Source organism: Typopeltis vanoorti, chromosome 4 (assembly GCF_054136105.1).
Source record: "Typopeltis vanoorti isolate ZY-2024b chromosome 4, IOZ_Tvanoo_1.0, whole genome shotgun sequence".
Lineage (NCBI taxonomy): Eukaryota > Metazoa > Arthropoda > Arachnida > Uropygi > Thelyphonidae > Typopeltis > Typopeltis vanoorti.
In genome coordinates, this window is record NC_143552.1 from 44,505,358 (window position 1) to 44,533,164 (window position 27,807).

Genomic DNA, 27,807 nt, shown 5'->3' on the forward strand with positions numbered 1-27,807 from the left:
ACAAAATTATATACAAAAAATATGAAACTTTGAAACTTTGAAACATCTGGGAAAAATTCCCATATTAATCCTCTTAAACACTATTATTATAAACAAAACAATTATTAATAAAAACAAAAACAGGCTATAATAGCCGTAATTATAATAATATATTTCTATGTTGAAGTTCTCTGGTTTTGGATCACCTGCATTTTTTTTTTAAAAAAAAGTATCCAGTGTTAACTGCCTAGATTTTCTTTTTCTTTCTTTAAGGAGTCCAGTGTAAGGTCGAATAGATGTGATTATATTCCTTTTTATGTTCGCACTCCGTTCCCAATCGTGGTCCATTTTGCAGAGTTTATCAGTCAATATCTCTATGCTTGCAAGGATATGCTGTAAATCGGTCGTTTTCATATCTCTCAGAGGACCTTCGTTTTCTTTCTTCTCCTTTGGATGTTGACTTAATTGTTTAGCTAATTCTTTTAAGTAATGAAGTAAATAATTTTTTACTTCATTGGAAAGCAGTTTATCATGGTTCTCTAAGACTTCTGTCACATCTTCAGCTGTAATATTATACAATCCCACCTCTCGCGCAAGCTTGGTAACATCTTCAATAACATTCTCCTCTTGCTATAATTCCTCGAAGTCATACATAAATGCTGGAAGAAGTTTTCGGCATGCTCCTTTTAAACACTTTGCTGACACGTCGTTCCAAGCTGCCTCGATGTTGTTAATGCCCTTCAAAATATCCAATAGTCTTTAATAGTTTTTCCTGAAATGTCCAAGACTCTTACCATTTCCATAAATGTTATACGGAGGCAATAGGCTTTGAAGATTGATATAATCCCCTGATCCATCGGTTGCATTTGTGTTTGTGTGTTTGGTGGCATGTAAACAACCTTGACATTCAATGGTGTTCCTTCAGCAAGGTTTTGAGGATGTCCTGGGGCATTATCCAAAAGAAGCACTGTCTTGGCTGGAAAATCATTTTCTTTACAGAAGTGAAGCACAGTAGGACAAAAATAATTTTTGTACCAATCTATAAAAATGTCTTGTGTAACCCAAACTTTCTTGTCCCATTTCCAACAGACTGGCAGCATGGCTTTTAGACCCTTGAAGGCGTGTGGTGTCTGTGAATAGTACACCAACATTGGTTTAAGCTTCAAAGTTCCGGAGACATTTGCACCCAACAAAAGCATAAGTCTATCTTTTGCAGCTTTAAAACCTGGAGTGGAACGTTCTTTACAGGAAATGAAGTTGCATGATGGCAATTTTTTTTCCAGTAGAGCCCAGTCTCATCAACATTAAAAATGAGATCAGGAGGATAACTTCCTTGTTCTACACAGTCTTGAAATTCTTTAGGAAAAGCTGCCGCAACACCTGCTCTTGCCGCCTCACCATATAATTTGACACTGTGCCACTTACTTCGAGACTTAACTCTCATGAACCAACCTTTGCTTCCTAAAAATGTTTCTTCATCTCCATCTGTCTTTTTAAGATGCTCAAAAATTGTTTTTGCTTTCTCAGTTATAACAGCCTGCATCAGAGGAATGTTTTTCTGATTCAAGTCATCCACCCATAATGATAATAATTTTTCCATTTTTTCATGAAGTTTACCCCTGCTATAACGTACATGTTTTGCATTTAGTGCTGCCATAGATTGTTGCACAGGCTGTTTTATTCTATCTGCATTTTTCATAATTGTAGTAACAGTCGATGGAGGTAAGTTCATACTTCTACAGACATTAGCACGTGTCTGCCCATCTTCCATTCTTCGAATCACCTCCATCTTCTTTTCAAGTGCGATTGATTTCCACACCCTCTTAACACCAAGTTCTGTTAATTTTTCTGCACTTCTATTGTCAGACATGGTATGTAATTACGTACTTTATTAATTTAAATACGTATGTACATAAAAAAAATTAAATAGAACAATTAGGTGGATTCAACATTAAAACCAGGTTTGATACATATACGTCATAATAGCTCGGTAAACACTCAAACACTAGAGTGCCTGCTAACGTCGTTTCTCAGTCGACCACACTACAGTAAGAAAGCACGTGCAGGTAACCGGTGTTATTGTGAATCGGCGTAAATTGAACCAGCGTAAACTGAGGGCTGCCTGTATTTGATTCAGATGTTGCATCTATTTCTGTTTATATTTACTTATGTAATAATTAATTGGTTTTATATTCAGGTAGTGTAAAATTTCTTTGTTTGTTTTATGGTCCCATTTGGTATATCCAACTGTTTTTTTAAGAAATTACATTTCTGCTGTTTAAAATAATTTTTCATCGTTCTTTTTTTATATTCCATGTTTCACTTCCATATAATAAAGCTGGTTTGGATAGGACATTATACAGTCTGATTCTAGTATGTTTTTGTAATAGGGATGGCATAAATGTATTATTTATTAAGCCATCTGTTTTAACAAAATTTTATATTTTAATGTCTACATCTTTTTTCAACTTTATATAATAAATCACATCCCAGGTATCTGAAAATATTTACTTGTTCTAATATTTAATAAAATTAGAGTCATTGTTTTTTTGTTTTAATTTTAGAGATTTCATTTAATGACTTTACTGATCTTTGTAATTCATCTTTTGATGTAGCTAATATAGTTTGATCATCTGCAAATAATAGTGTCTATTTTTATTTGTATACTAAATGGAGGATATTAGAGGATACGTTGCTACAATTGTGAGGACAGCACAATGAAGTCTGAACAATGATGTAGAGGACACTGTCTTGTAAAAGTTAGGAGATTATGGTTCCATTGTATAAGGCCTTGATTAAACCACATATGGACTACTGTAAAGAGATTTGGTTGACTGGTTTATATAATATATATATAATTATATAATATAATATATTTAATATAATAGAGCCTCCATAGCACAATCAGTACAGACAAAGCCCTTTGGTCAGAAAGACCTGGGCTCGATTCCCATCCGTGACGTGAGAAACCTTTATCTGGTCTCTTTCAACTAAAGTGAGTTAGGCAGTCTCATATGAAGGTAGAGGGTTATTTCACCCAGAAACTCAGGTTTTTCATCCCCCAGAACAGGCAAACCAGCCCCTGAACACACAGACATAGGATACACTGGGAAGCATAGGGCTAACTACCTTATCTTCACGATACGGCTGCAGTTAAATTAATAGAAAATCCTTGACACCGCAAGATAAAAGAGGAAAGGAGGGATTATAAGAAGATTTATATAATATATAAATTATTATTATATATATATATATTTATTATTATTATTATATATATATAATATATATTATATAGTTTTATATAATAGATATATATATTAAAAAAGTAGAGGTGATAGTATACATCCTTGTTGTACTCCTCTTGATATGTCAGCCATTCTGATATTTAAATCAACTAATATTTTAAACAACTTTTGTCTGTTAATTTTATCAAAGGCTTTTTTCATAATCAACAAAAACAATGTGCATTTCCTTTTGAAATTCTCTTTTCAGTTATTAATCTTAGAGTAAAAATAGTCTATGCAAGATCGCCTTTTTCAATTCTAGTAGTTTGTCTTCTACAGTATTGTTTACCTTCTCTTTTAATATCCTTGCATTAATTAAACTAATTCCCCTATAGTTTGTCAACTTTATTTCCTTTTTTTTATATATAAACTGGAATAACCAGTGGGTTTTTTTTTTTCCAAAAGTCAGGAGTTTTTCCAGAAATCCAAACTTTCTTAGCAAAATTATATAAATCAAGTGGATAAATCCAACATTATTTCAAAGCAGAATGCAGAAACTATGAAAGTTTCATATGAAATTTGACCAGAGAGTTTATGGGATACACTCACTGGCATTTACGAGTTGCCCTAGCATGGACCATATAGAATTCAGCTTTGGAATAATTATGAATTTAATATCCACTTAATTTATATAATTTTGCATTGCCAAAATTTATTTTAGTGAATACTATGTTAACAAATTTCGTTAAATTTTTCACCTGCATTTTTGTATAGTGCAATGTTTATATTGTCTTCTCCTGGTGTTGTCTTCCTATTTTTCATTTTATTCATTATATTTTCATTTAAAGTAAATGAAAATAAAAGACAACTACCTCAGGCAATATGCAAAGGAGGGTACATGAGGATCAAGGGGTCTTGGTTCATTAGAAGATGTCGTTATATATGAGGTGTAAAATCTCCTTCTAAATACTTGTTGATTATGAGTCTCACAATACGCCAAGTTCTAAAGGAGTAGAAGGCAAGATTGTACCACTTCATTGGTGAAAGTGACCATGAAAGTGATTATCTCGGTGGTTGCCATCTATATAAGGACTTCTGCTATGTGGAGCTACAAAGCTGGTGATTATGAAATGCTAGCATAGGAGGAGGAGTTAGGTGGAAATAAGATCAATGCTGCTTGGATCTATTCAAGAACTATCTAGCAGAAGCAATGTCTAAAAGTATTCCAAGGGCAGAAGGTTAAATAAGGTAGGTCTGAAATGGATGAATGAAAAGATTAAGTATGCAGTATTGAGGAAGAAAGCATTATGGAGGAAGCATAAGATAAGTGGTAATAATCAATTTCCAAGATCCAAGATTTTACACCTCATATATAACGACATCTTCTAATGAACCAAGATCCTTGATCCTCATGTACCCTCTTTTGCATACTGCCTGATCCAAAATTTCCTCATAGAAATGAAGAATAGACAATGTGGATGGCTCGGATGCATTGCTCATTTAATATCTCAACTATATCCCTTGCATTAGTAAAAAGATAAACAATGCAAAGGATATAGTTGAGATATTAAATGAGTAATGCATAAAGGTATTTAATCCTTGTGAATGTGACATCATGCAGAAAGGGAGCAGGAGAGAGAGAGAGAGAGAGACTGACTGTGAGTGAAGAGACAATATATGGGGGAATTGAGTAAACTTGATGTTAATAAGGCTATGGGACTTGATATATCATCACATGTTTTGAGGAAATCTTCTTTGACATACTTATTGAATATGAGTCTCACATTAGGCCAAGTTCTAAAGGAGTGGAAGGCAAGATTGTAATAACTTTATAAGGGAGGTGACAGAACTCAAGCTTCAAATTCTACACCCATCTGTGTGTCAGGTGTTGTGGTTAAAGTGTTGGAAAAGTTAGTGAGAACCAGATCCAACTTGGTTGACAACAGTGGCATTCTCTATGAAGGATAGCAGGGATTTGATAAAGAAAGGTCATGTTTTAGTAATCTGCTTACTTATTATAATAACATGACAAGCACATTTGTCAAACAGTGGATGCACAGTGATATACTTGGATTTTGCAAAGGCTTTTGTTAGATTGACGCATGATAAATTGATAGTTAAACTAGAATGGATGGGGATGAATATCAGAGTCATGCATTGGATTGGAGATTGGCTATCTGATAGATATCAGCAAATTGTGTATGAGGGAACAACATCCCAGAAGAGGAAAGTCACTAGTGTGCCTCAAGGATCTGTTTTAGGACGATTATTGTTTAACCTGTATATTAGTGATATTGGGGAAGGTTTGAATGAGGATATTTAGTTGTTTGCATATGATGCAATGGTGAGAAGAAACCATGAGTCTTCTCACATGAGAGTAGTAGAGCAAATGTTCTGGGTTTATAAAGAGAACCTGAATAGACTGAGTGAATGGGCATGGATGTGGGGTTGCCAGTTCAATGTTGCAAAGTGTAAGGTTTTAAATTTGGAAAACAAAGGCGGGATGTAGAATATACAGTTGGTGGAATATAATGGTAGAGGTGGAGGAAATATGAGATCTGGGAATAATGGCAGATAGGGATCCAAAATTTAGAGGATACATTGCTAAATTGTGAGGACAACACAATGAATTCTGGCAAAGATGTAGAGGCCATTGTCTTATAAAAGTGAGGAGATTATGGTTCCATTGTATAAAGCCTTAATTAGACCACATATGGACTACTGTGAAGAGATTTGGTTGACTGGTTTTAAAAAGGATAAAGAGATATTGTAAAAGTCCAGAGGTGACTTAACTAAGCTGGTTTCTTGTCTCTGGAATGTTGAGTATGAAAAAAAGTTGAGAAGGTGCAATTTACAGAGTTTAGTGGATGGGACGAGGGATATGTTAGAGACATAAGTTGGTAAGCGATTCTTATCAGATTAACCTTGAGAGGTTTTTTATACAATGGCTGGAGAACAAGAGGTCATCCCTGGAAGCTGTTTAAGAAGGATGGAAGCAAAGGAGCAAGAAGCATGTTTTTTGCATGGAGAAGGCGAATGATTGGAATGCATTGCCTAAGAGGGATATCTGCACAGATTGTTAAAACATTTAAGGCATCGTATGATGAATTGTGTGTGACAAAGGGACCTCCCACGATGAGTCTTTGACTCCATGAAGGTCTGAAGATAATAATAATTATTATTTAGTTCTGACATTGCAATATTTTGTCTTAGGTGATTCTTTGTTTTATAAAATTTTACTTCTTTATTATCATCAGTACAGAGATTTTGTAAGTAGGTTATCAATTTTCCTAAGTATATTGTTTGTATTTTTGCCTTTTCTTTTATGCATTGATGTATATTTTATTATTTTATAGGTTTTTGGTTGTGGCTTTGATATCTATTTTTCTAGTCCTGTTATAAAATTGTGACAAATGTTTTTTCTTATTTCTCTTTTTGCAACAGCACTATTTCTGCTTCTCTTATCTTGAAATTTAGCCATTTCTTACAACTGTTTTTTTGTTGTTGTTGTTTTGTTTGTATTATATTTTCTATTTCTCTGTTCCAGTTTCATAGTCCTCTTTTTTCCATTCAATTCGCTATTTATTCCAAAGCATTCTGTTGCTGCTTTTGTCAGGATTTGTTTCAGATTTTCCCATTCCTCCTTATATCATTTGATTCTTTTGCTTCCTAATATGGGAATCTTGTAATGAAGAAATTGTTGATAGGCATTTCTCATTTGATTTTATGCAACTTGAACTTACTCTTCTTATTACTAGTTGTCAGAAGTAGTCTTGCAACTGATAAAATTATAATCTATACTGTTGATTATAGTTATTTTATTGTTCATTGGTATTCAAGATTAATAACAGATCACACTTAATACAGCATCAGTTTCACATAAGCTGCTATTTCAAAAACCTAATCAGAGTGAGTCTGGAGTAGTTCCCCCCCCCCCCCCCAATGAAATGGTTGCTAGAATGGTTATAATATACTTGTCCAAGGGCGCACAAAATCTCCACACTGTGAGCAAGAGTAACAAGAATGAAAGCTTGAGGATATATGATAATCAAATTGAAAGATTAGGGAGAAAAGACTGTAGCTAAATATGGTTTTTATTTATTCATATGCCCCCCCCATTTCTCCATCATCCCTTAGGATTGGTTGAGCTCCTAATGAGGGATAAAGTATGTATTTTATGACTGTAGATCCATCTGTGTGTGCACGAGCCAGTTTGTCTACTCTCTACTCTGAGGGATGAAAAAACCTGAGTTTCTGGGTGAAAAAACCCTCTACCTCCATATGAGACCAGCTAACTCACATTTATTATTATTATTATTATTAATATTATTATTATTATTCCTGATACCTCCAAGGAGTCCGAAGACTCATCGCGGGAGGACATCTTCAACTGTCTCTACACCTTACCTCTACTACGAATCAACGCCATCTACCGCCCACCTCCAACACCAACACAACTAGTAATTTTTGTCTGTAAATTGCGTGTGTTCTGAAGGGCCGATTTGTATGTATGCGGGATGAAAAACCCGAGTTTCCGGGAGGAAAAACCCTGCTACCTCCGTATGAGATCGGCTAACTCATCATCGATTGAAATCGACCAGATAAAGATTCCTCCCGTCGCGACGAGAATCAAACTTAGGCCTATTCCAATCGAAGGGCGCAATGTACCGTCGTTCTTCCAATTGCGCTACGGAGGGATTTAGTAGAAAGAGACCTGATAAAGGTTCCTCACATCATGGATGGGAGAGCAGCTACAGAGGTTCTTCTAAATATGGTGAACAGATGAGAATGAAAATAAAAATTTGGTTTGAAAGAAATTAGATGAGAGATGAAACAAACAAAGAGCAAAATGAAGTATATTGCTGGTCTGGTGGCTGAGTGGTTAGTGTATCTGCTCTCCAACCAACAGGCTGTGGAATCAAATCCTGTCATGCTATGGATATTTGTGATTGTCTTTAGCTAGAAGATGAATTTCATTGCACGGTGTGAGACAAATGTCCTACTTATATAAAAAACTTTCATGGGTGGGAGCCACATAAAAAAAAAAAAAAATGAAAGATGAAAGTGAAAGGTAAAATTGGACAAATAGGCAGTAACTGACAGATGAAAATATCATGGAAAAAGCTGGTATTGTGAAAAAGTATCAAAAGATGCAAGTGTAACTTTGTAAACTTTATATGGTGATTTGATTATCAGAGGTGTGGGTAATGAGAGTTGGTGCATAAGATGTGTTTTCCAAAGTATGATGTGTGTGTGTATCAGAGATGGTGGTGATAATAGGCATGAATTTATTGCCTAAGATAGATGTCCTTTAATACCTCAAGAAATTAATCCTCCTTATTCACTGATGCTAGCTCTTCATTCCAATCGATATTGCCGTAATTAAAATCAACCATAATAGTCACCCTTCCATTATCCATGTTTCCCAGCCTATAGCAATACCCAACTAAGTATTTCATCCTATCAACCTCCACATCACATTATACTACTTCAAAACTACTGCTATTATTTTCCTCTTGTGTCTCAACCTTGTAAAGACATAATTCCCTCACTACTATTGCTATCACTCTCCCCCCCCCCTTACTGCCCTTCCTATTCTCATGAAAAACATCATATCCTTCCATTTCTATTCCCATCAAGATATCATTCACATTCAACCATGTTTCACTTATTCCAACTATTTAGGTAACTACATAATTTATGAAATATCTGAAAAAAAAACAATTGCTTTATGTGGTTGGTAGCAGGGATTTTCTCCTGGAAACTCAGGTTTTTCATCCGGCGTACAGACAAATCGGCCTTCAGAACACATGCAACTTACAGACAAAAAATACTATTGTTGGTGGTGATGATGGGCAATAGATGGTATTGATGGTAGTAGTGTCATAGTTGGAGAATTAAGTAGTAGTGGAGAGGATGAGATGTATTTAGCGAAGTAGAGTAGTGTGCCCTCCCACGATGAGTCCTTGGACTCCCTGGAGGTGTCATGTAGTAATAATAATTATGTGTTTCAGTTAGCATCTTCATCAAGCAACAAAGGAAAATAATAATTCTGTTTGCTAAGACATATGAAAAGGAAATTCACATTAAGATTAAAACCTACTGTAAGTTTATTAGTTTCTTCAATAGATGAAGAAGCATGATAAGAAAGAACTTCGAGAGCAACTCTCTGCTTTGCCATAAGTTTTATGGCCTTCTCATACATTTGAGTATTGTAGATCCCAAGACCACAGAAAATTGAAAATGCCTGTTAAAAAAATAAAATAAATTAAGTACACTCAGATGTATACTAGAGTTAATAATTATTTCATTAAGTGATTGGCATACTATTGTTATATTATTATTATTATTATTATTATTGTATTAATAACAACATACATTTTTAATAGATTCCATTATATAGGAGAACTCCACTATTTCTCCCCACTTGATTGTATGACAACTCTTTATCTTACCAATACCAACATGTTAAAGTCAACAAAAACTTTGCTCCATTTTTAATATTAAATGAGCTGTACCAAAAAAATTAATGATCCAATAAAAAGAAACATCTTTTAGTGATATACTTTTTATTCTTATATTGACTTAGTGACATCATTATCTTCAAATTATCATCTTTAGGTGATAACCTAAAAGGTGATAACCCATTGTTCAAAATATTTGTTTTGAACAATGGATTTGTTTATCCTTTCAAAACGTTTTTTAATTTTTGTGGAAAGAACAGAAATCATTCAGAGCCGATGCCTTGTTCTCATTTTCAATTTTTTAAAAAATCAAAATGACCCATATTTTTTCTTTATCTAAATTTCACACCTCAGATTTTAATGCTACTGTTAAGCATCTTTCAGAGCAAAACAAATTTCTTATCTGCCATTTCAATATTTTCTTCCTAGAAAATTACAATTAATACTTAATAAAACAACTGACTTGCATCTATACATATCAATTAAAATTATTAGTAAAGGCTGGTACCTTCCTGTTTCCTTACTTCATGACCATACACATATAAAATGCATACAGATATTGCAAACAGTGATGAAATCTATATTACTTTTCTATTTTATTATTATGTGACACCTACAGGGAGTCCAAAGATTCATCGAGGGAGAATGTGCCAATACCATCGAACAATTGGGTCCCTTCTAACTACTAACCGTGCTCAAACCTGCATAACTCTTTGCGAGCTATTAGTAGCAGAGGCTCTACCAATCGACCAACCATCACAGAATAAAATTCTCAATTTCCAGGACACTCACTATAGGATGTATTGGAAGAAAGTTGTTATTGCTGAGGAGCTGCAGAATTAGTTTTATATGTTTGGCAATATAGTGTGTATTTAAGGTGAATTTAATATAGTGTATAATTATTTGTGCTGTGCTTTTCTTTCTTTCTTTTTTTTTTTTTTTTTTGTATTTTAATGTAATTGAAGAACAGATGGCAGTAAAAACAATTATTTTATTGTAATGGGCAACTTTGAAGCCTAATATACCACGCAGTGCATATTTCCCTAAGATGGTTCATTTTTTTTTTGTTTGTTTGTTTGTCCCCCTTTCGGGGGACCTTGTAACCTCTAGAGCAGGGGTTCCCAACATTTTTGTTTCCTAGAGCGCATTCTAAAATACCGATAGGGCGATGGGCACTATTTTTTCAAGCAAATTTTTTGAATTCTTTTGTTAAATGAATACATACAAAGTTTACATTATAATCAAATGTTTTATTCCTTAAAAGTTTACATTATATAAAATTTTAAATATATATATATGTAAGTTAGTGTGATCTTTGGCATTGCATTTCATTCACCAGTGCTTCGTAATTAGGAGAATATGATGATATTCCAGTTCTTAAACTGGAATGAACAACTTCGAATGCGTGTCTACTTTACATTGTATGCGTTTAATACTCGTCATGTGTCATTAACGCATGCGTCATATAGCATGCCATGAATTGAACTATACAGCACATGGTTGAACAGCGGTGGGCACACACAAATTGGTTGACGGACGCAATGGTGCCCGCAGGCATAGAGTTGGGAACCCTGCTCTAGAGGGTGCATCCCCTGGGTGATGGATAGGTGGATCCCACCATATATGTGTGTGTGTGTGTGTGTGTGTATATATATATATATATGGTGGGGTGGTCTGAATACTGAATAAGGACTCATGGACCAACAGGGCCACAAGGAGCAATCATCTTGATTGTAAGGGAAGTGGCACTCCCATGGTCCCCTAGTTGGATCTATCCTCTTTTTCCTCTACTTTGAGGAAGATCCACTCACTTTAATATTTCCTATAAGGCCTATTCAGCCAACTCTTCTTATTTTATGACCTTTATGCTATCAGAGTACTCGAGGGCCATGGGGTCTTTCCATTTCTGGCCTTATATCTATGTACCCCTATATAAATTCTATTCTATTCTACTATAATCTACTCTTTCCCCTTCAATATACCCTATTCTTTCTATGGGTTTAAATTTGGAAGAAGGCTAGTTCAGAAGCCTTAAGGTAGCAGCCCAACCACTGGACTATCCATCGGAAGGCTAGTCACCTGACATGGAGAACATTATTCTACTTTTAAGCTGACAGAAAAAGGTAACTGGAATGAATCTATGGAAAATGACCCTGGAATAGAAAAGGTGAAACGAAAATGGAAACAACAAAATATAATACAAATAGCAAACTGGAACATTTTATGAATGAAATAATTAACATAAAAGTGGGTAGTATGTGAAAGAGCAGTTTGTGTGAAAGTGAGACTGAAGAAGTGGTTGTGAACAAATGAGAGGAGAGTAGTGTGAGACTACTATAAATGACAACAGGAGAACATGACATAAGGAGAGAGGATATTGGAAGTAGCATAGTGAATGCGTTTATAAGGATGGTCAACACACAGGAATGAGATGGCCTGAAACACAAGAGGAGTAACTGGGTCTAAGGAAAAATACAGGATATGAAAAAAATGCAGAAAAGATATCAGTAAAGAGGAGGGAACCAGGGACAAATCTGGAGGAGTCACAACATTCTACCATATGGCAATCTATCAAATCTATCATATTCTGAAAAGGCCATTTTTTGGCAGAGTCCATTTTAAAGGAAATGAAGATAGATAAGAAGGAGCTTGTCTATCTACCTGAAAGATAGAAGTAAGTTTTGTAGGGGAGCAGTGTCCCATAATGGAAAGTAACAGGTGAAGTGACACAGTTCTTGGAGATGACTACAGCTGAACTTATTTGTTAATAATATTACATAGGTTTGCATAGATGCAAAGTTGGGCAGATTTATAAGAGGTGATGCCTATTTACATAGAGAGAGAGAGAGATGAGTGGTATGACAGAGAGCAAGAATGGTGAGAGAAATATGAATAAAATAATGAGAGTGGGGAGTATGGAAAGGTTGAAGGATTGTGAAGCTTTAGGAGATGGTCTCAATTGGGAGAATGAATGGCAAATAAGAGTGGCTGACTTGCAGAGAGAGAGAGATAGATGAGCTGAAAGAGCAGGTGGAATGTCTAGGGAATGAGATGGGAAGTGTGAAAGATGAGTAGGTGAATGGAAGAGACAAATGCAAGGCAAATCAGAGTAGGAGTGAGAGAAAGTTATGGGAATGATAGAAGAGGAGAGAATAGGAACAGTAGAAGAGAGGGAATGAGAGAGAGTTGTGAGAATGGTAGAAGAGGAGAGAATAGGAACAGTAGAAGAGAGGGAATGAGAAGAATGTGAGGGAGCACTGGAACCAGGGATAGAGTGATGTCAGGAAGGCAGGTAAGTAGGAGAACACAGAGAGAAAGTGTTAGAGGGGAGAGAGTGAGGGATGCATGTGAGCAATCGAGGAAAAGAGTGGTAAGCGGTGTAATGTATGGGGACTCAATGATCTGTGGTGTTCATGATAGGATGCGTGAGAAGTCTTTGCCTGGAGGAACGATAGAAAGTGTGGCTATGGCATTAAGGGGGTGAAAGGGTGGATGAGATGATTGTGATGGTAAAAAAATGACTTGAGAGGTAATGTAAATTGGGCAGCGAGAGTTATGAGATTCTTGCTTGAGGTTGTACGAAAGAAGACACAGAGAGGAAAGAGTGTGCATTTTGCCTAGGTATGATAGTGACGAGCTGAGCAGAAGAGCAGTAAAATTGAATAACTTATTAGCTAATGCTTGGAGGGCGTTTGAGGACAGAAAGGAATTGTATGCGAGAGACCACTTGCATTTGAATGAGGAAGGACGTGGGCATCTGGAGAGATTGTTGTTCTGTGTCAGTGTGTTAATGCGGGGAAACTAGAATGCCCAAGGTAGCAGGGTTGGCCTCTTGTGGGAATGGGTACTTGGGAGAAGGGGACGACATCAGGTAACGCTGTGCCCAGTGGAGTCTAGAGAGGATAATGCTAGGTATAGAAACAGTGGCATTTTTATGCTTTATACTAATGCCAGGAGTATCCGGAATAAAGGAGAGGAATTGGTGGCACTGATAGCATCAGCCTGGCCAAAGATTATTGGGATCACTAAGATGTGGCTGACAGAAGAGGATATAATAACAGGAATAGAAGTAGCAGGGTACAGCATTTTTTGGCAGAATAGGAAGGGAAAGCATGGTGGTGGAGTACTGCTTATGATAAGTGACAACTTATGTCCTCTAAGAGTGGAGGCTTTGGAAGGCATTGACACTAATGATTTTGAAAGCATATGGTGTGAGGTAGAGGTGGGCAAGACAGGATATTTAGTGGGGTGTTGACAAACCAAGGAACACAGAGGGTGGGGACCAGGAGATGTTTAGAAAGTTGAGCTTGGTAAGCGCAAGAAGAATGATTGTTATGGGAGATTTTAACTACAGCAGTATAAATTGGGGAGAGGAAGATGCATGTAGCAATAAGGGAATGGAATTTCTAGAATTCTTGAGGGACAAATGTCTTAGGCAACATGTAATAGAGGGAACAAGAGATTCAAGAGTTTGGATTTGGTCATAGCACTCTTCCACCAGTTGGAGAGAGACCATGTGGTTTTGACTTGGATAATGAATAGACATTTAGGAGTATCAAAGAGATGGGAACGTACATGGAATTATAAGGCAGGTGATTATAATAGTCTTAAACGTCAACTTGGGGAGGTTTCATGGAGAGAGGAATTGGAAGGCCAGGATATCATTTGTGCTTGCAAAATTGTGAAGGAATATTTGTTGGCAGCAATAGTAAGCTGTATTCCACAAGTGAAGAAGAAGAGGACACAATTTGGAGTAAAATGGATGACAAACAATATTAAACAAGAACTGCATGTGAAAAAGAGGCTATGGAAGAGATATAAGGAGACAGGTGAAGAGCAGATGCATGAAGAATATAAGACACAGGCCGGGAGAGTGACTAGTATGTTAAGGAAGGCAAAACTGGAATATGAGAAGAGATTGGCCCTAAGATCCAAAGAAAATCCTAGGGAATTTTTTAGCTATGTGGTCAGCAGGAGGAGAAATGATTGTGGAAGAATGACATTGTGGGATAAAAATGGGGATAGAGTGACTGATGCAGAGGATATAGTGGAATTGTTCAATGAACATTTTTTTTTTTTTTTGGTGTCGAGGCTAGCTGGTGAACGGTCGTGCTATCGGAGAGCTCCTGAGAGATTTGTGTTTTTTGTTGATTTATTGGTGTTTTGGATTCAATTTTTTTTGTTTTGGTGTTTTGGATTCAATAATTTTGGTATATTATTAGAGCTTTATTAACGTGGTTAGTGTACTAAGTGTTTTATAACATAATCTATGTCGGAAGTCACCGCTTGATGAATTCGTAATGAGTAGTGTTCGTGAAAGCTCCAGATAAGATAAGTATCATTTTCAGTTATCGATACAAATTACTTAATATTGTGTAGTTTTGTTTTGTTTGCCTTGCGTATTTTAGTGCGTCTATTTTTGGTGTGTTATAACGTTTAATTTGACAAAACACGTTACAGATAAATATGGCACCTGTGCGTAGGAAAATGGCGGCCAGTAATGAAGGTTCGCCATCGTTATCTAAGAACGGTAGCATAAAAGAAATGAGTCAGTGTACTAGCTGTGAAATGTACGCTTTGCGGAGTGCGGTCGGAGTGTGGTTAGATGATGATAAAGGATTGAATGTGTGTAGAAAATGTAGGGAGAATGCGGAATTGAAGTGTATTTTGGATCGTGAGTGTGATATTTTTGTCAACCTTCAAAATGAAGGAAATAGGGATATGACAAGAAACGGCAAGGTTGTACATGAAAATTGTGAGAGTGTGAATGATAGTATAAATGGTTTCTCAGAGAACAAAAAAGATGAGATAGATGCATTGAGTGAGATCGCGTTGTTGAATAGTGCGATAGAAAGAGCAAAACAGCAGCTAGAGTGCATGAATAAAAGTAGACTGAATGAACCAACCAATAATAAAAGGTATGACAGGAAAAATAGACGTATGAATGTGAACATGAACAAAATGAAGGATAGAGTGCTGTATGGAGACTCGTTAGTACGAGGTGTGTTAGTAGAGGACTTGACAAAATCGTACCAACCTGGTGCGACCATAAAGGACGTAACTGCGTCTATTAGAGAGCAAAAGGAAAGGGTGAAAGAAATGATTGTTGTGGCAGGTACGAATGATTTGAAAGGAGATAAAATGGAAATGATAGAAGACCTGAATGAATTGTTTGAGGTAGCAAAAGAAAAGAGTGAGAGAGTTAGAATGATTAGTCTTTTGCCACGGTATGACAGTGAAATGTTTAAAAGGAGGGCTATAATTGCAAATGACTTTATGCGTGGGTTATGTATGACGAGTGGTGTGGAATTTGTGGATGTGTGGAGTGAGTTTGATGGGCGAAAGGATCTATATAAGATGGATGGCTTGCATTTGAATGGTTACGGTGTAAGAAGACTTGAGAAAGTGTTGCTGAATGTAGTGTATGTGCAAATTCAGGGAAACTAGATTTGTTAGGGGGGGGGGTAGAGATACAGTCCTTAAGGAGGCAGTTGAATGTAAGAATGAATATAATATGCCAGAGCAAATAAGGACAACAAATCAGAGTGGGATAGTTAATATAAGGCATCAAGGTAGGGTTGGGGCTAATGGGGGACTTAAATTCATGTACACTAATACTAGGAGTATTAGGAACAAGAAGGAAGAGTTTTTGGCCATGGTTGGCACTTCCAGACAACAGGTTATAGGTATTAGTGAAACATGGCTGACTGTAGATGATATAACTAGTGGGATTGAATGTGATGGGTATAGTGTGTTCAGGAATGACAGAGAGAATAAAATGGGGGGAGGAGTATTGTTGATGATAGCTGATGAGCTCCAGCCAAGGAGAATAGAAGTTGAATTGCAGGATAGAGAAAAGAGCACATTTGAGGCCATTTGGTGTGAGATTGTGGCTAGCAGAACTAAATATACAATTGGGTGCTGCTATAGACCAGGTGATGGAAAAGATGGTGGTGACAGTATGCACAAGCAAATAGAAGAAATGGGTGGAAGGAGGGTGATTATTATGGGAGATTTCAACTATGGTCGCATTGATTGGAGTGAGGAGAGGACACACGGGAGGAAGGAACTGGATTTTATGCGGTTATTAAGGGATAACTATCTGCGACAGCATGTAATGGAAAATACTAGGGGTCAGAGAGTGCTTGACCTAGTAATTACATCTGAGGATTTGGCTGTAACAAATATGACCACATTGCCACCAATCGGTGAGAGTGATCATAGGGTCTTAACTTGGGAGGTGGCTAAAGGTGTAGAATTTTCAATTAAGACAGGGTACATGTGGAATTATCGGGCGGGAAAGTACGACAAGCTTAGGAGTTTGGTTGGTTCAGTGCCATGGCATGTACAACTGCAAGGACTAGAAGTTGATAGTGCATGGGAGGTAGTTAAGAAGTGCTTGCATGAAGCAATGGCTGACTGTATACCTAGAGTCCGAATAATAAATCAAGTAGGGGTTAAATGGATGAATAACACCATTAAGCTTGAGTTGCAAAAAAAGAAACAACTATGGAGGGAATTTAAGGAGAAGGGTGACCGGCAAGCACATGAACGGTATAAAGCGCAGGCCAGAAGGGTGACGAGTGTGGTAAGAAAGGCAAAAAAGGATTATGAAAGAACATTGGCCATGCAGGCTAAAGAGAATCCTAAACAGTTTTTTAGATATGTAGCAAGTAAAAGGAAAAATGTACATGGCAGATTGATTTTAAAGAATGCCGATGGTAGGGAGGTAACTGAATCAGTTGAGATAGTTGAGTTACTGAGTGAGCACTTTGCAAAAGTATATCATCCAGGTGGTGACATTGCAGAAACGAATAAACCAGTAGATTATACGGGAATTGTGGTTAATGAAGTGGAGGTGAGTAGTCTATTGCATAACCTCAATGTCAATACATCTGTGGGATTGGATGGTATACCAGCTCGTGTTGTACGAGAAGCAGCTAAAGAATTGTCAGTACCCTTGACCATTTTGTTTAATTTGAGTCTCGGGTCTGGGTTAGTCCCGAGCGGGTGGAAAGAGGGGAAAATAGTTCCACTGCATAAAGGTGGTTCCAAGACTGCTGTTGTAAATTACCGACCGATTAGCATATCAGGAATCATTGTCAAGGTCTTAGAGAAAATAGTCAAGAGGAAAATACAAGATTGGATAGAAGAAAATGGGATACTGTATCGGGGACAGCATGGTTTTGTGAAGGGTAGGTCATGCCTCAGTAACTTGCTCACGTATTATAACACAGTGACGGCTGAACTGGATAAGGGTAATGGGTTTACGGTGATTCTACTGGACCTTGCCAAGGCCTTTGACAGGATTCCACATGGAATTCTAATCAGTAAATTGCAGCATATGGGAATGGACATAGGGTTGGTGAGATGGATAAGAGGGTGGTTGACGGAGAGATATCAGAGAGTGGTTTACTCGGGAGTAGAGTCCACAAGACGGCCTGTGACTAGTGGTGTGCCACAAGGATCTGTTCTTGGACCACTGCTGTTTAATTTGTTCATAAATGATATAGGAAATGATCTGAGAGGAACAGTTCATTTGTTTGCGGATGATGCGAAGTTGGGTAGGGCAATAGTGAATGCAGATGATGTAAAAATTTTGCAGGATGATTTGGATAGATTGGAGGTCTGGGCTAAGGAGAATGGATGTCAGTTTAATGTGGCAAAATGTAAGGTTATGCATTTTGGGGTGAAAAGATTGGCGGCAGTTTACTGCATTGGTGGAACCCAGCTCCAGGAAATTGATGAGGCACGAGATTTAGGAGTGTTGGTGGATAAGGAATTGAAATTTAGGGGACACATTGCAAAAGTGACCAAAACAGCTCATCAAATCACTTGGTTGCTGAAGAATACGTTGACAAGCAGAGACAAGCAGGTTATTGTTCCTCTCTATCGAGCCTTGATAAGACCCCATCTAGACTACTGTGCTCAGATTTGGTCACCTAGGTTTCTTCTTGATGGGGAGGAGGTGGAGAGGATCCAGAGGCGAGTGACCAAGATGATAGCAGGTCTGTGGAATGAACCGTATGAGAACAGGTTGAGGATTTGTGGGTTGCAAAAATTGGTTGATAGGCAGAGGAGGGGAGATATGATTGAGACATTCAAATTACTGAAAGGTTTCTATAAAATTAATTCAGAAGATATTTTTGAGAACAGGGCTGGTTGTGGGAGGACTAGGGGACATCCATGGAAACTGGGCAAAAGTGTGGTTAGTAAAGGTGTTAGAGCTGGGTTCTTTACTTTTAGAGTAGTGAATGAGTGGAATGCGCTCCCTGAGTCTGTAGTGGATGCTGTGACAGTGAATGAGTTTAAGGCGAGGTATGATAGATACTGCATGAATGTCAGATAGTTGTGATGAATATGATTTGGGGCCTCCCTCGATGAGTCTAATGACTCCCTGGAGTTGCCCGTAATAATAGTAATAGTAATAAAAACATTTTATTAGTGTATTTCATCCTGGAGGAGTAAATTTTAATACTAGAAGGATAGGGCAGTTTGAGGTTTAGAGGTACAGGAGGAGAGTGTGTTCCAAATACTGAGTACTCTGGATGTCAGTAAAGCTGTGGGACTGGATGGTATTTCACCATGAGTTCTGAGAGAATGTGCTCAAGAACTGACAGCTCCTTTGACCTGGCTTTTCAATGAAAGTCTGGCTATGGGAATCTAGCAGACTGGAAGAGTCTAATTATAGACCAGTTTGTGTGTCATCAGTAGTCATTAAGATCTTGGAGAAATTGGTGAAGGACCGTATACAGCATTGGGCAGATGAGGGTAATGTTATCTGTGAGAGTCAACATGAATTTGTGAAGGGGCACTCTTGTTTTAGTAATATGCTAGCCTTTTATAATAAAGTTACAAGGGCAGTAGATGAGGGAAAGGCATATACTGCCATTTTCTTGGATTTATCGAAAGCATTTGACAGGGTGCCACATGATAAGCTGATATTTAAGTTGCAGCACATGGGTTTGGATGTTAGGCTGGTCAACTGGATTCAGGATTGACTGTCCGATAGGTATCAGAACGTTGTGTATGGTGGGGCAGTTTCAAGGAGGCAGAAGGTTACGAGTGGGATCCCACAGGGCTCAGTACTGGGACCTATATTGTTTAACCTTTATATCAATGGCATTGTCAGTGGATTACAGGGGGATATTCGCTGTTTTAAGGATACTTGTGACATAAGACTGAATGATAAATGCACGTAAACACAAGAAAGATATTTAATTAACCAAATATTTCGGTCTGGAAATAGCAGACCATCTTCAGTGGTATTACAAGAACAGTTTTAAAAAATACAAGCTAGAATACTAACAATAGACATGATTTTTCTATTGTTCCAAATAAGATACCATATCTAGATTTCCTAGTTAACATTGAAAGGAATCCCAATCATCTAACTAGTGATGAAGTTAATGCTCTTCGCCTAGAAGTTGCTTCTTCTCTACTTAAGGCCAAACTTCCTCCTTCCAACATATCTCCTTCTGAAATGAAATCTTTACAGTCCTTGAGAAAAAATAATCACCTCATTATCACCAAAAGCTGACAAGGGAAAAGCAACAGTAGTTATGGATTCAGCAAATTACAGAAGAAAACTTTCTCTTTTGCTTCGAGATCGCTCCACATATCAAGAAATTGATTTTAATCCAACCAACAGACAACTAAAGAAATTAAATTCTCTCTTAGATGAAGTCATCAGTTTAGATAAAGACATGATTGAAAGACTTAAAACTCATTTTGCAAGACCTCCTAGATTTTATAGCCTTCCAAAAATCCATAAGATTGACTATCCTCTTCATCCAATAGTAGATTGTATTGATTCTCCTACTTACCGTATAGCCAAATATCTAGCTAAATTATTGAAATCTTACATTGGCAACTCTAATTCTTTTTTAAAAAACTCCTCAGATTTCTTAGAAAAATTAAAAAATGTCTCATTACAACCTACAGATCTTATGGTTAGCTTTGATATAGAATCTTTAAATACCAATGGACCTCTCAAGGAAACTTTAAAATTACTTGCTGACCTCTTTTCTTAAGACATTATAAAACTATTCGATTTCGTAATACATTCTGGATATTTCGTATGTCAAAATAAATTTTACAGCCAAGTAGAAGGAATGGCCATGGAAGTCCCCTTTCTCCTGCTTTAGCCAACTTTTATTTGGAACATTTAGAAAAAGTCCTCTTCTCATCTATTTTCCCTCAACCATCCTTTTGGGTAAGATATATAGATGACATCTTTACTATTTGGCCTCACAGCAAAAACTCTTTACCTTCTTTTTTAAACAGTATTAATTCCTTGCATCATCGTATAAAGTTTACTATGGAAATAGAAGAAAACAACCAGTTATCTTTTTTAGACGTTCTCCTCATCCGGTCACCTTCAAATATTCTTACAACTACAGTATACAGGAAACCAACATTCACAGGTCATTATATTCTTAAAGAATCAGCCCATCATCCTTGTCAAAAAAAACAGGAATTATAAAATGCCTCATCAGAAGAGCCAAAACTAATTGTTCTACTTTTGATTATCTACAGAAAGAACCTTCTACTATCCAACAACACATGAAACTCAATGGCTTTTCTAAAAAAAGTACTCAACATCTTCTCAATTCTTATAATCCTCCACAAAACAACAAAGTTTCAATACGTCGAGTGCCTATTCCTTATATCTCCAGTATTTCAGAATCTATCGCAAGAATTTTAAAGAAATATGATTTAACAACTACGTATTCACCTATTAACAAATTGTCTTCTCATTTTCCTTCTCCTAAAGACAAACACTCAACTTTATCTCTTCCTGGAGTTTATCAAATTCCTTGCAACTGTGATCTTTCCTATTTTGGACAGACTGGACATTCTCTTGAAAAAAGAATCCAAGAACATCAATCCTCCATTCTTCACAACAAACCTGAAAAGTCTGGATTGGCTCAACACGGGATTGAAACTGATTACAGCATCTTTTGGTCCAGGACTCATCTCTTACATAGATCCCGTTATAGGTTCGAACGTTTGTTCAAGGAAAGCGTGGAAGCCTTACTCCATCGTCCCAACCTGAATCGTAATGACTGTATATCTATATCAAAAATCTGGGAAAGTCTAATAAAGATTACTTTTTTTTTTTTTTTTTCAATCATGTCTCTACTTCAAAATTTCCGTTTTATACTTAATACTTAGTGATATAACATCACGTGGCGTGTTCTATTTTTAACGATCTATTGTTAGTATTCTAGCTTGTATTTTTTAAAACTGTTCTTGTAATACCATTGAAGATGGTCTGCTATTTCCAGACCGAAATATTTGGTTAATTAAATATCTTTCTTGTGTTTACGTGCATTTATCATTCAGGGGGATATTCAGTTGTTTGCAGATGATATGAAGCTGGGAAGGGTTATTAGTAATAGTGTAGATGTGGTAACCCTGCAAGAGGATTTGAATAAGCTAGACAGATGGATAAATAATGGGAGCTGTAGGTTTAATGCACCAAAATGTAAGGTCTTGAAGTTTGGGACACATCGATGGAACACTAAATACTCGATGAAGTAGGGGAGACGAGATATGGGGTTGATGATTGATAGAAACATGAAATTTAGGGAACATGAATATAATTCCATTGTATAAGACCCTGATCAGACCACACTTAGACTATTGTTCTCAGATTTGGTTCCAAGGATTTGAAGGGGATAAATTAACTGTGGGAAAGGGTACAAAGGCAGATAATCAAGATGGTTTCAGGACTGTACAATGTTAGTTATGAGGATCAGATGAGGGAATGTGGACTGCAGAGTTTGGTGGATAGAAGAAGGAGAGGTGATATAATTGAGACTTTTAAACTGTTGAGAGGTGGTTACAGGGTTGCCACTGGGGAGTTCTTTGCTTGGTTGAACAGCGGGAAGGAGTGATACAAGGGGGTCATCCCTGGAAGTTATGAAAGGAAACTGTGAGCAAGAAGGTGAGGAATGGTTTCTTTACATGGAGGATGGTTGAACCATGGAATGCATTGCCTGATAGAGTGATGAGAGCGAGAATGGTCAACGAGTTGAAGGAGTGGTATGATAGACTTTGTGTTTCCTAGGAAGGACCTCCCACAATGAGTCTTTTGACTCCGTGGAGGCCTGAATAATAATAATTCATTTTCCCTAAGAAAGATTTAAGTCTTTGGAGTGCAGAGATGATGTTTACTAAGCAAGAGACATGTGTACATGCTGTTTGAAACACTTACTAGTAGAGATTCCAAATTTATACAGATAGGCCATTCATGTTTGCTACGGCTCAACTGAATCTCCCAACTTATATTTAATAATTAAAGTGTGCGCGAAGGCAAATGGCACAAAACAAAGTCATACCTTATCTAGAGACAGATAGTAAGTAGCTCACTATTGAGGAAAAGAAAAGGAGGATGTGAATATTTTCATACCTTGATAATCTAATCCATGAAAGTATATAAATAATAGCATATTATTACTTGACTGATACTACAGATCCAGGATTATTATTCCTTCACTACAAAGAGGCACTAAATTTTTACCAGTAACTTATTCCACTTATTCATCACATATCATGATAAGAAATAAGACCACAAACTTATTTTCCTTCATTCTATAAATTGAAACACATCTTTGCACATATATATTTTTTAATTTTTTTTTTAACATAGATTCTGCCCATAAAAGGTTGTAAACCTACAGTATATTAATCCTATGGGTGGGCAAAGGGTTAGATAATTTTGAAATCTACTCTCTCGAACAAAGAGAATTTTTTGAAGTCAGTTTAGGTCTCCAGTAAGGAATGATGAAATTCATCTGTCAACTAAAGACAGTTCATAAACATCCATGCCTCTGTGGAATGCAGCTGTTATCCACTTGACCAAACAGGCCAGCAATCCCATTACTAAATTGTATGTTTTTATCCATGTCAGGACAAAATTACAAGGAATAAAATTGTGCTGCAAAAATTACACGAGGACGAAATTACACAGGGAAGAAATTATACAAAGAAAAAATTACACATAGATAAAAATACACTAAGAAAAAAATTAAAAGGAAAAAATACACAAGTAAGAAATTACACATGAAATAAAATTTACCAAAAATCGTACAAAATTTATAACCAGCAAAGAGTAAATCACTAGTGCAGATTTGGGCAAGGGGATTAGGGAGGTGGTTGATTTGGAAACTCAAAATGATGTAGTGATTAGCTACCCTAATTAGTACTTACTTCATATTTACAAGGAATAATTTCCTAAGGTAAAACCAATCGATAATTGTTAATCACCATGAACTGCTCAAGAATTTCTAAGACTTGTTTGGGTGAAGGTATATAAGTAAATTTTTGTCTTACATTCTTCAGTTCTAGTTTAGTGACTCGTAATAAAACTAGTGTATAACGTGCGATGTAATAAATTTCATGATTAATTTTTTAAAATTAATTTTTAATTTACCCATGGCTGATTTTGAGTACGACGTTAGTAATAAAGGTGGTCAAATTATAATTTACAAAGGATTCGAGTTTGTTCGTCACCGTGAAACTGCTATCGGACTATTCATTGGCATTGTGCAAAGTTTAGAATTTTTCATTGTCGATCGCTGCTCCATACCAGAGACAACAAGATTATCCATGAGTCTTCAGAACACTGTCATGTTAATAGGACTTTTGAATCTGAAGCTGATCAACTTGCAAATCAAATGAAAAGAAAAATGTCGAATCCAGGTACAACAGCTTGTGCAATTATAGCTAACAGTTTAGTGACTGTATCAGATGGATTAAAAATGTGCCTACTGAAGAAGAGCTGCATGACGAGGCAATTAAATAGATCCAAAGCTAAAACAATCGGAAACGTTCCGTCAAATTCAGATAACAAAAATTTTGAAATACCAGAGAAGTACTCTAAATGGATTATTCATGATTCTGGGGAAGAAGATCCAGACGTATAATACTAACTGGTCACAAGACTCTTCTAGATCAACTTGTAGTTAACAATTTTTGGCTAGCAGATGGTACATTTAAAGTGGCTACAGAAATATATTATCAGTTATACAGTATCCATGTCCAATATGATTCAGGCATCGCTTTTCCTTGTCTACTAGCTCTTCTACCAGGGAAAAAGGAAGACATATATGTGAAGATACTGAACATGTTACTGGAGAAAATTCCTCAAGCTCGACCATGAAAAATTTTGACCGATTTTGAAACAGCAGCAATGAATGCTTTCCGTACCGTGTTTGAAAACATCGAAATTGGTGGCTGCTTTTTCCACTTATCGCAATCTATTATACGCAAAGTAAATGAATGTGGACTAAAATCTCGATATGAATCCAATCAGTCATTTGCAGTACACATTAAAAAATCACTTGCACTTTTACCAGAAGAAGAAGTGCTAGAAACATTTTTACAAGTTGCCGATCTGTTCTCTAATTTAGACGAATATAACGAACAAATCGAGCAAGTTCTCCTTTACTTCGAACATACATATATTCATGGTCAACAGCTCAGGAACGGCACTTATAGACAACCTCTATTCAATATTTCTACTTGGAACCATAGACACTCTGCAGCCAAATGTATAGCTAGAACTACAAATTGTATCTTTATATATGATTTATATGACTATGGGCTTCAGTCGCTCTTTCGGTGTTCCCATCCAACTGTTTGGAAATTTTTGGATAACATTGTTAAAGAATTATCTTTACAACATACAAACTATTTGCACCATGTAACTGGTTAACGAAACCCAGGACGTTGTAGATACATTTCGTTAAAACAACATATTTCAAATATTGTACAAAATTACGACTCTAATAGACGATTGGATTTTTTACGTTGTATAGCTTATATGACTTAGTGTTTGTTTTTTATTATTTTTTAAAATAAAAGTAATTTTTGCAATAATATTATGAAAGTTTATGTGTTTAATTTGACAGCAAAATACCAATAATATTTTAATCGAATAAAAGTCAACAGGTAGGTCTTATAAAGTATTATAAAGTTTATTTTTCACTTGGTTAGAGTATAATAAATTTAGTTTAATCCTTCATCCAAGTGTGAGCAAACAAAGTTTGCGCCTGAAAATATCTTCAGGACTGGGGTAAGGTGGTACAACACCAGGACACTCCATGCTGGGGTAAGGTGTTGTACCACCTTACCCCAGTCCTGAAGATACTTTCAGGTGCAAACTTTGTTTGTTCACACTTGGATGAAGGATTAAACTAAATTTATTATACTCTAACCAAGTGAAAAATAAACTTTCAACATCTTTCTCTAAATCCAGAGTAATTTATTAAAAAAGGGTGGCACATCATTTGGCAACTCCTATAGGTAGAGATGACCTGCTAATGCTTCTGCCTGGTATCTCCACTTGGGCCTGGCTCCCACTGAAGAGACCTCAATAAAGATCGAAACTAGTCTGGGTTGTGGCCCTTCCCTCAATGCATAATATTAGACATATCCGCAAAGAGATGTGTTTTGCATTATGGGAGATACTGAGATAGGAGTGTTAGTAGCTTGCTCCACCTTTGCAAGGAGTGCCCTGGTGTTGTACCACCTTACCCCAGTCCTGAAGATACTTTCAGGCGCAAACTTTGTTTGCTCACACTTGGATGAATTATTAAACTAAATTTATTATAAAGTATTATAAAATTAACAGAACTCTTATCTGAAAATAAATATAAAATTCATCATAAAAATTTAAAAACACTAAAGAAAAAAACTTCAGTGTGAATATTCAAATTTGTGTAATTTTTTCTTAGTGTATTTTTATCTATATGTAATTTCATCCTTGTATAATTTTGGCAGTGTAATTTTATCCTGTATAATTTTAACATGTAACTGTTTTTATTATATTTTCTCATCATCTGTCAAACTCTGAAGGCCACATTTCCTCAATATACCTCCATATGCCACATTCCACCAGTCAGATATTATTTTGATTATCCATTTCCAATCTATGTTACTTAATCTCCACTGAACAACCCAGGTCAGCATATCTTGGCACAATAGTCTGGATGTGGTCATTTGAAACCATTGTAAAGTGAGAGAAATAATTTTCTTATTCCTAAGTTAGTGTTATTTTCAACTATGGTTTTACCTGTGAAAATTTTCAAATCTTTGCATTAATCAACATTAAAATGACATTCATTATTATTTGTCTATAGCAGTGGTTCCCAACCTTTTTCCACTTGTGTACCCCTTTTAAACCAATTTCTATGAATTGTACCCCTTGTTTTTAAAATAGCTGTTTTTAAATACTGACACTTTTGTTCAGTGCCTATCTTAATGTAAAATAGTGGAAATGAGGTTTTTCCACCATTACTGATTATTTTTCGTGTACCCCTGAATGGCCCAGCACATACCCCCTGGGGGGGTACGCGTACCACCGGTTGGGAACCGATGATCTATAGCAGTGGTCTCCAAACTTTTTTGATCGCGTACCCCCAAGAGAGAAAAAATAAACAGCATGTACCCCGATTGATTGAGCAAAAATCTATTGTAATAAGGATTATAAAGAGGAAATGTGCCTTGTATCATCATATAATAATTAAAAAAGCTAGATATTTTTACATATTATTTTTATTATTAACAGCTTACAAACATATTTATTACAATATTTAATATGAACAATGGCCTTGAATTTCTTTCATAATTTCTTGAAATTCTGGTTTGATGGCTTCTGATACTGCGATACGAAGGTCTGGTTCCAAGTTTAATTTATTTCGATATTTGGTAATTCGATAATTAATACAACTGTGGTGTCATCTGTAGATAGCAGGATAACTAAGCAATTTTCCTTCTCTAGTTGGGCTTGTCAACACTAGGATGCTCTACAAACAATGGCAATGATAAGAAGTAAGAGATTTACTCCCTAGTTTTAAAAAACATGACAGCTTTGCCACGGACGATTATGTGTGCAAAGTTGCCCAATGTGCACTACTTGCAAATTTAAGTTTACAGGATCTTTATAACATCTTTGTCTATATTAGTTAAATGTTTAATTGATGAAAGAAAGTAATATTCTTTATCTTGAATTAATTACTTAATTTTTTTCCTATCAATATAAAACTTTTTTGATGTACCCCCACGTATTGACTCGCGTATCCCCCTTGGGGTACATGTACCATACTTTGGAGACCACTGATCTATAGCAT

At 36.3% G+C, this 27,807-nt stretch overlaps 1 protein-coding gene across 1 annotated transcript in view; it reads right to left on the minus strand.

Moving 5' to 3' along the window:
• The window catches only part of LOC150107269 (cGMP-specific 3',5'-cyclic phosphodiesterase-like), a 453,449-nt gene that overhangs the window by 150,606 nt on the left and 275,036 nt on the right, over positions 1–27,807 (minus strand). Inside the window, exon 11 of the mRNA XM_090391769.1 lies at positions 9,307–9,450. Coding sequence (XP_090247895.1) covers positions 9,307–9,450 — 144 coding nt within the window. The remainder of the gene's footprint in view (positions 1–9,306; positions 9,451–27,807) is intronic.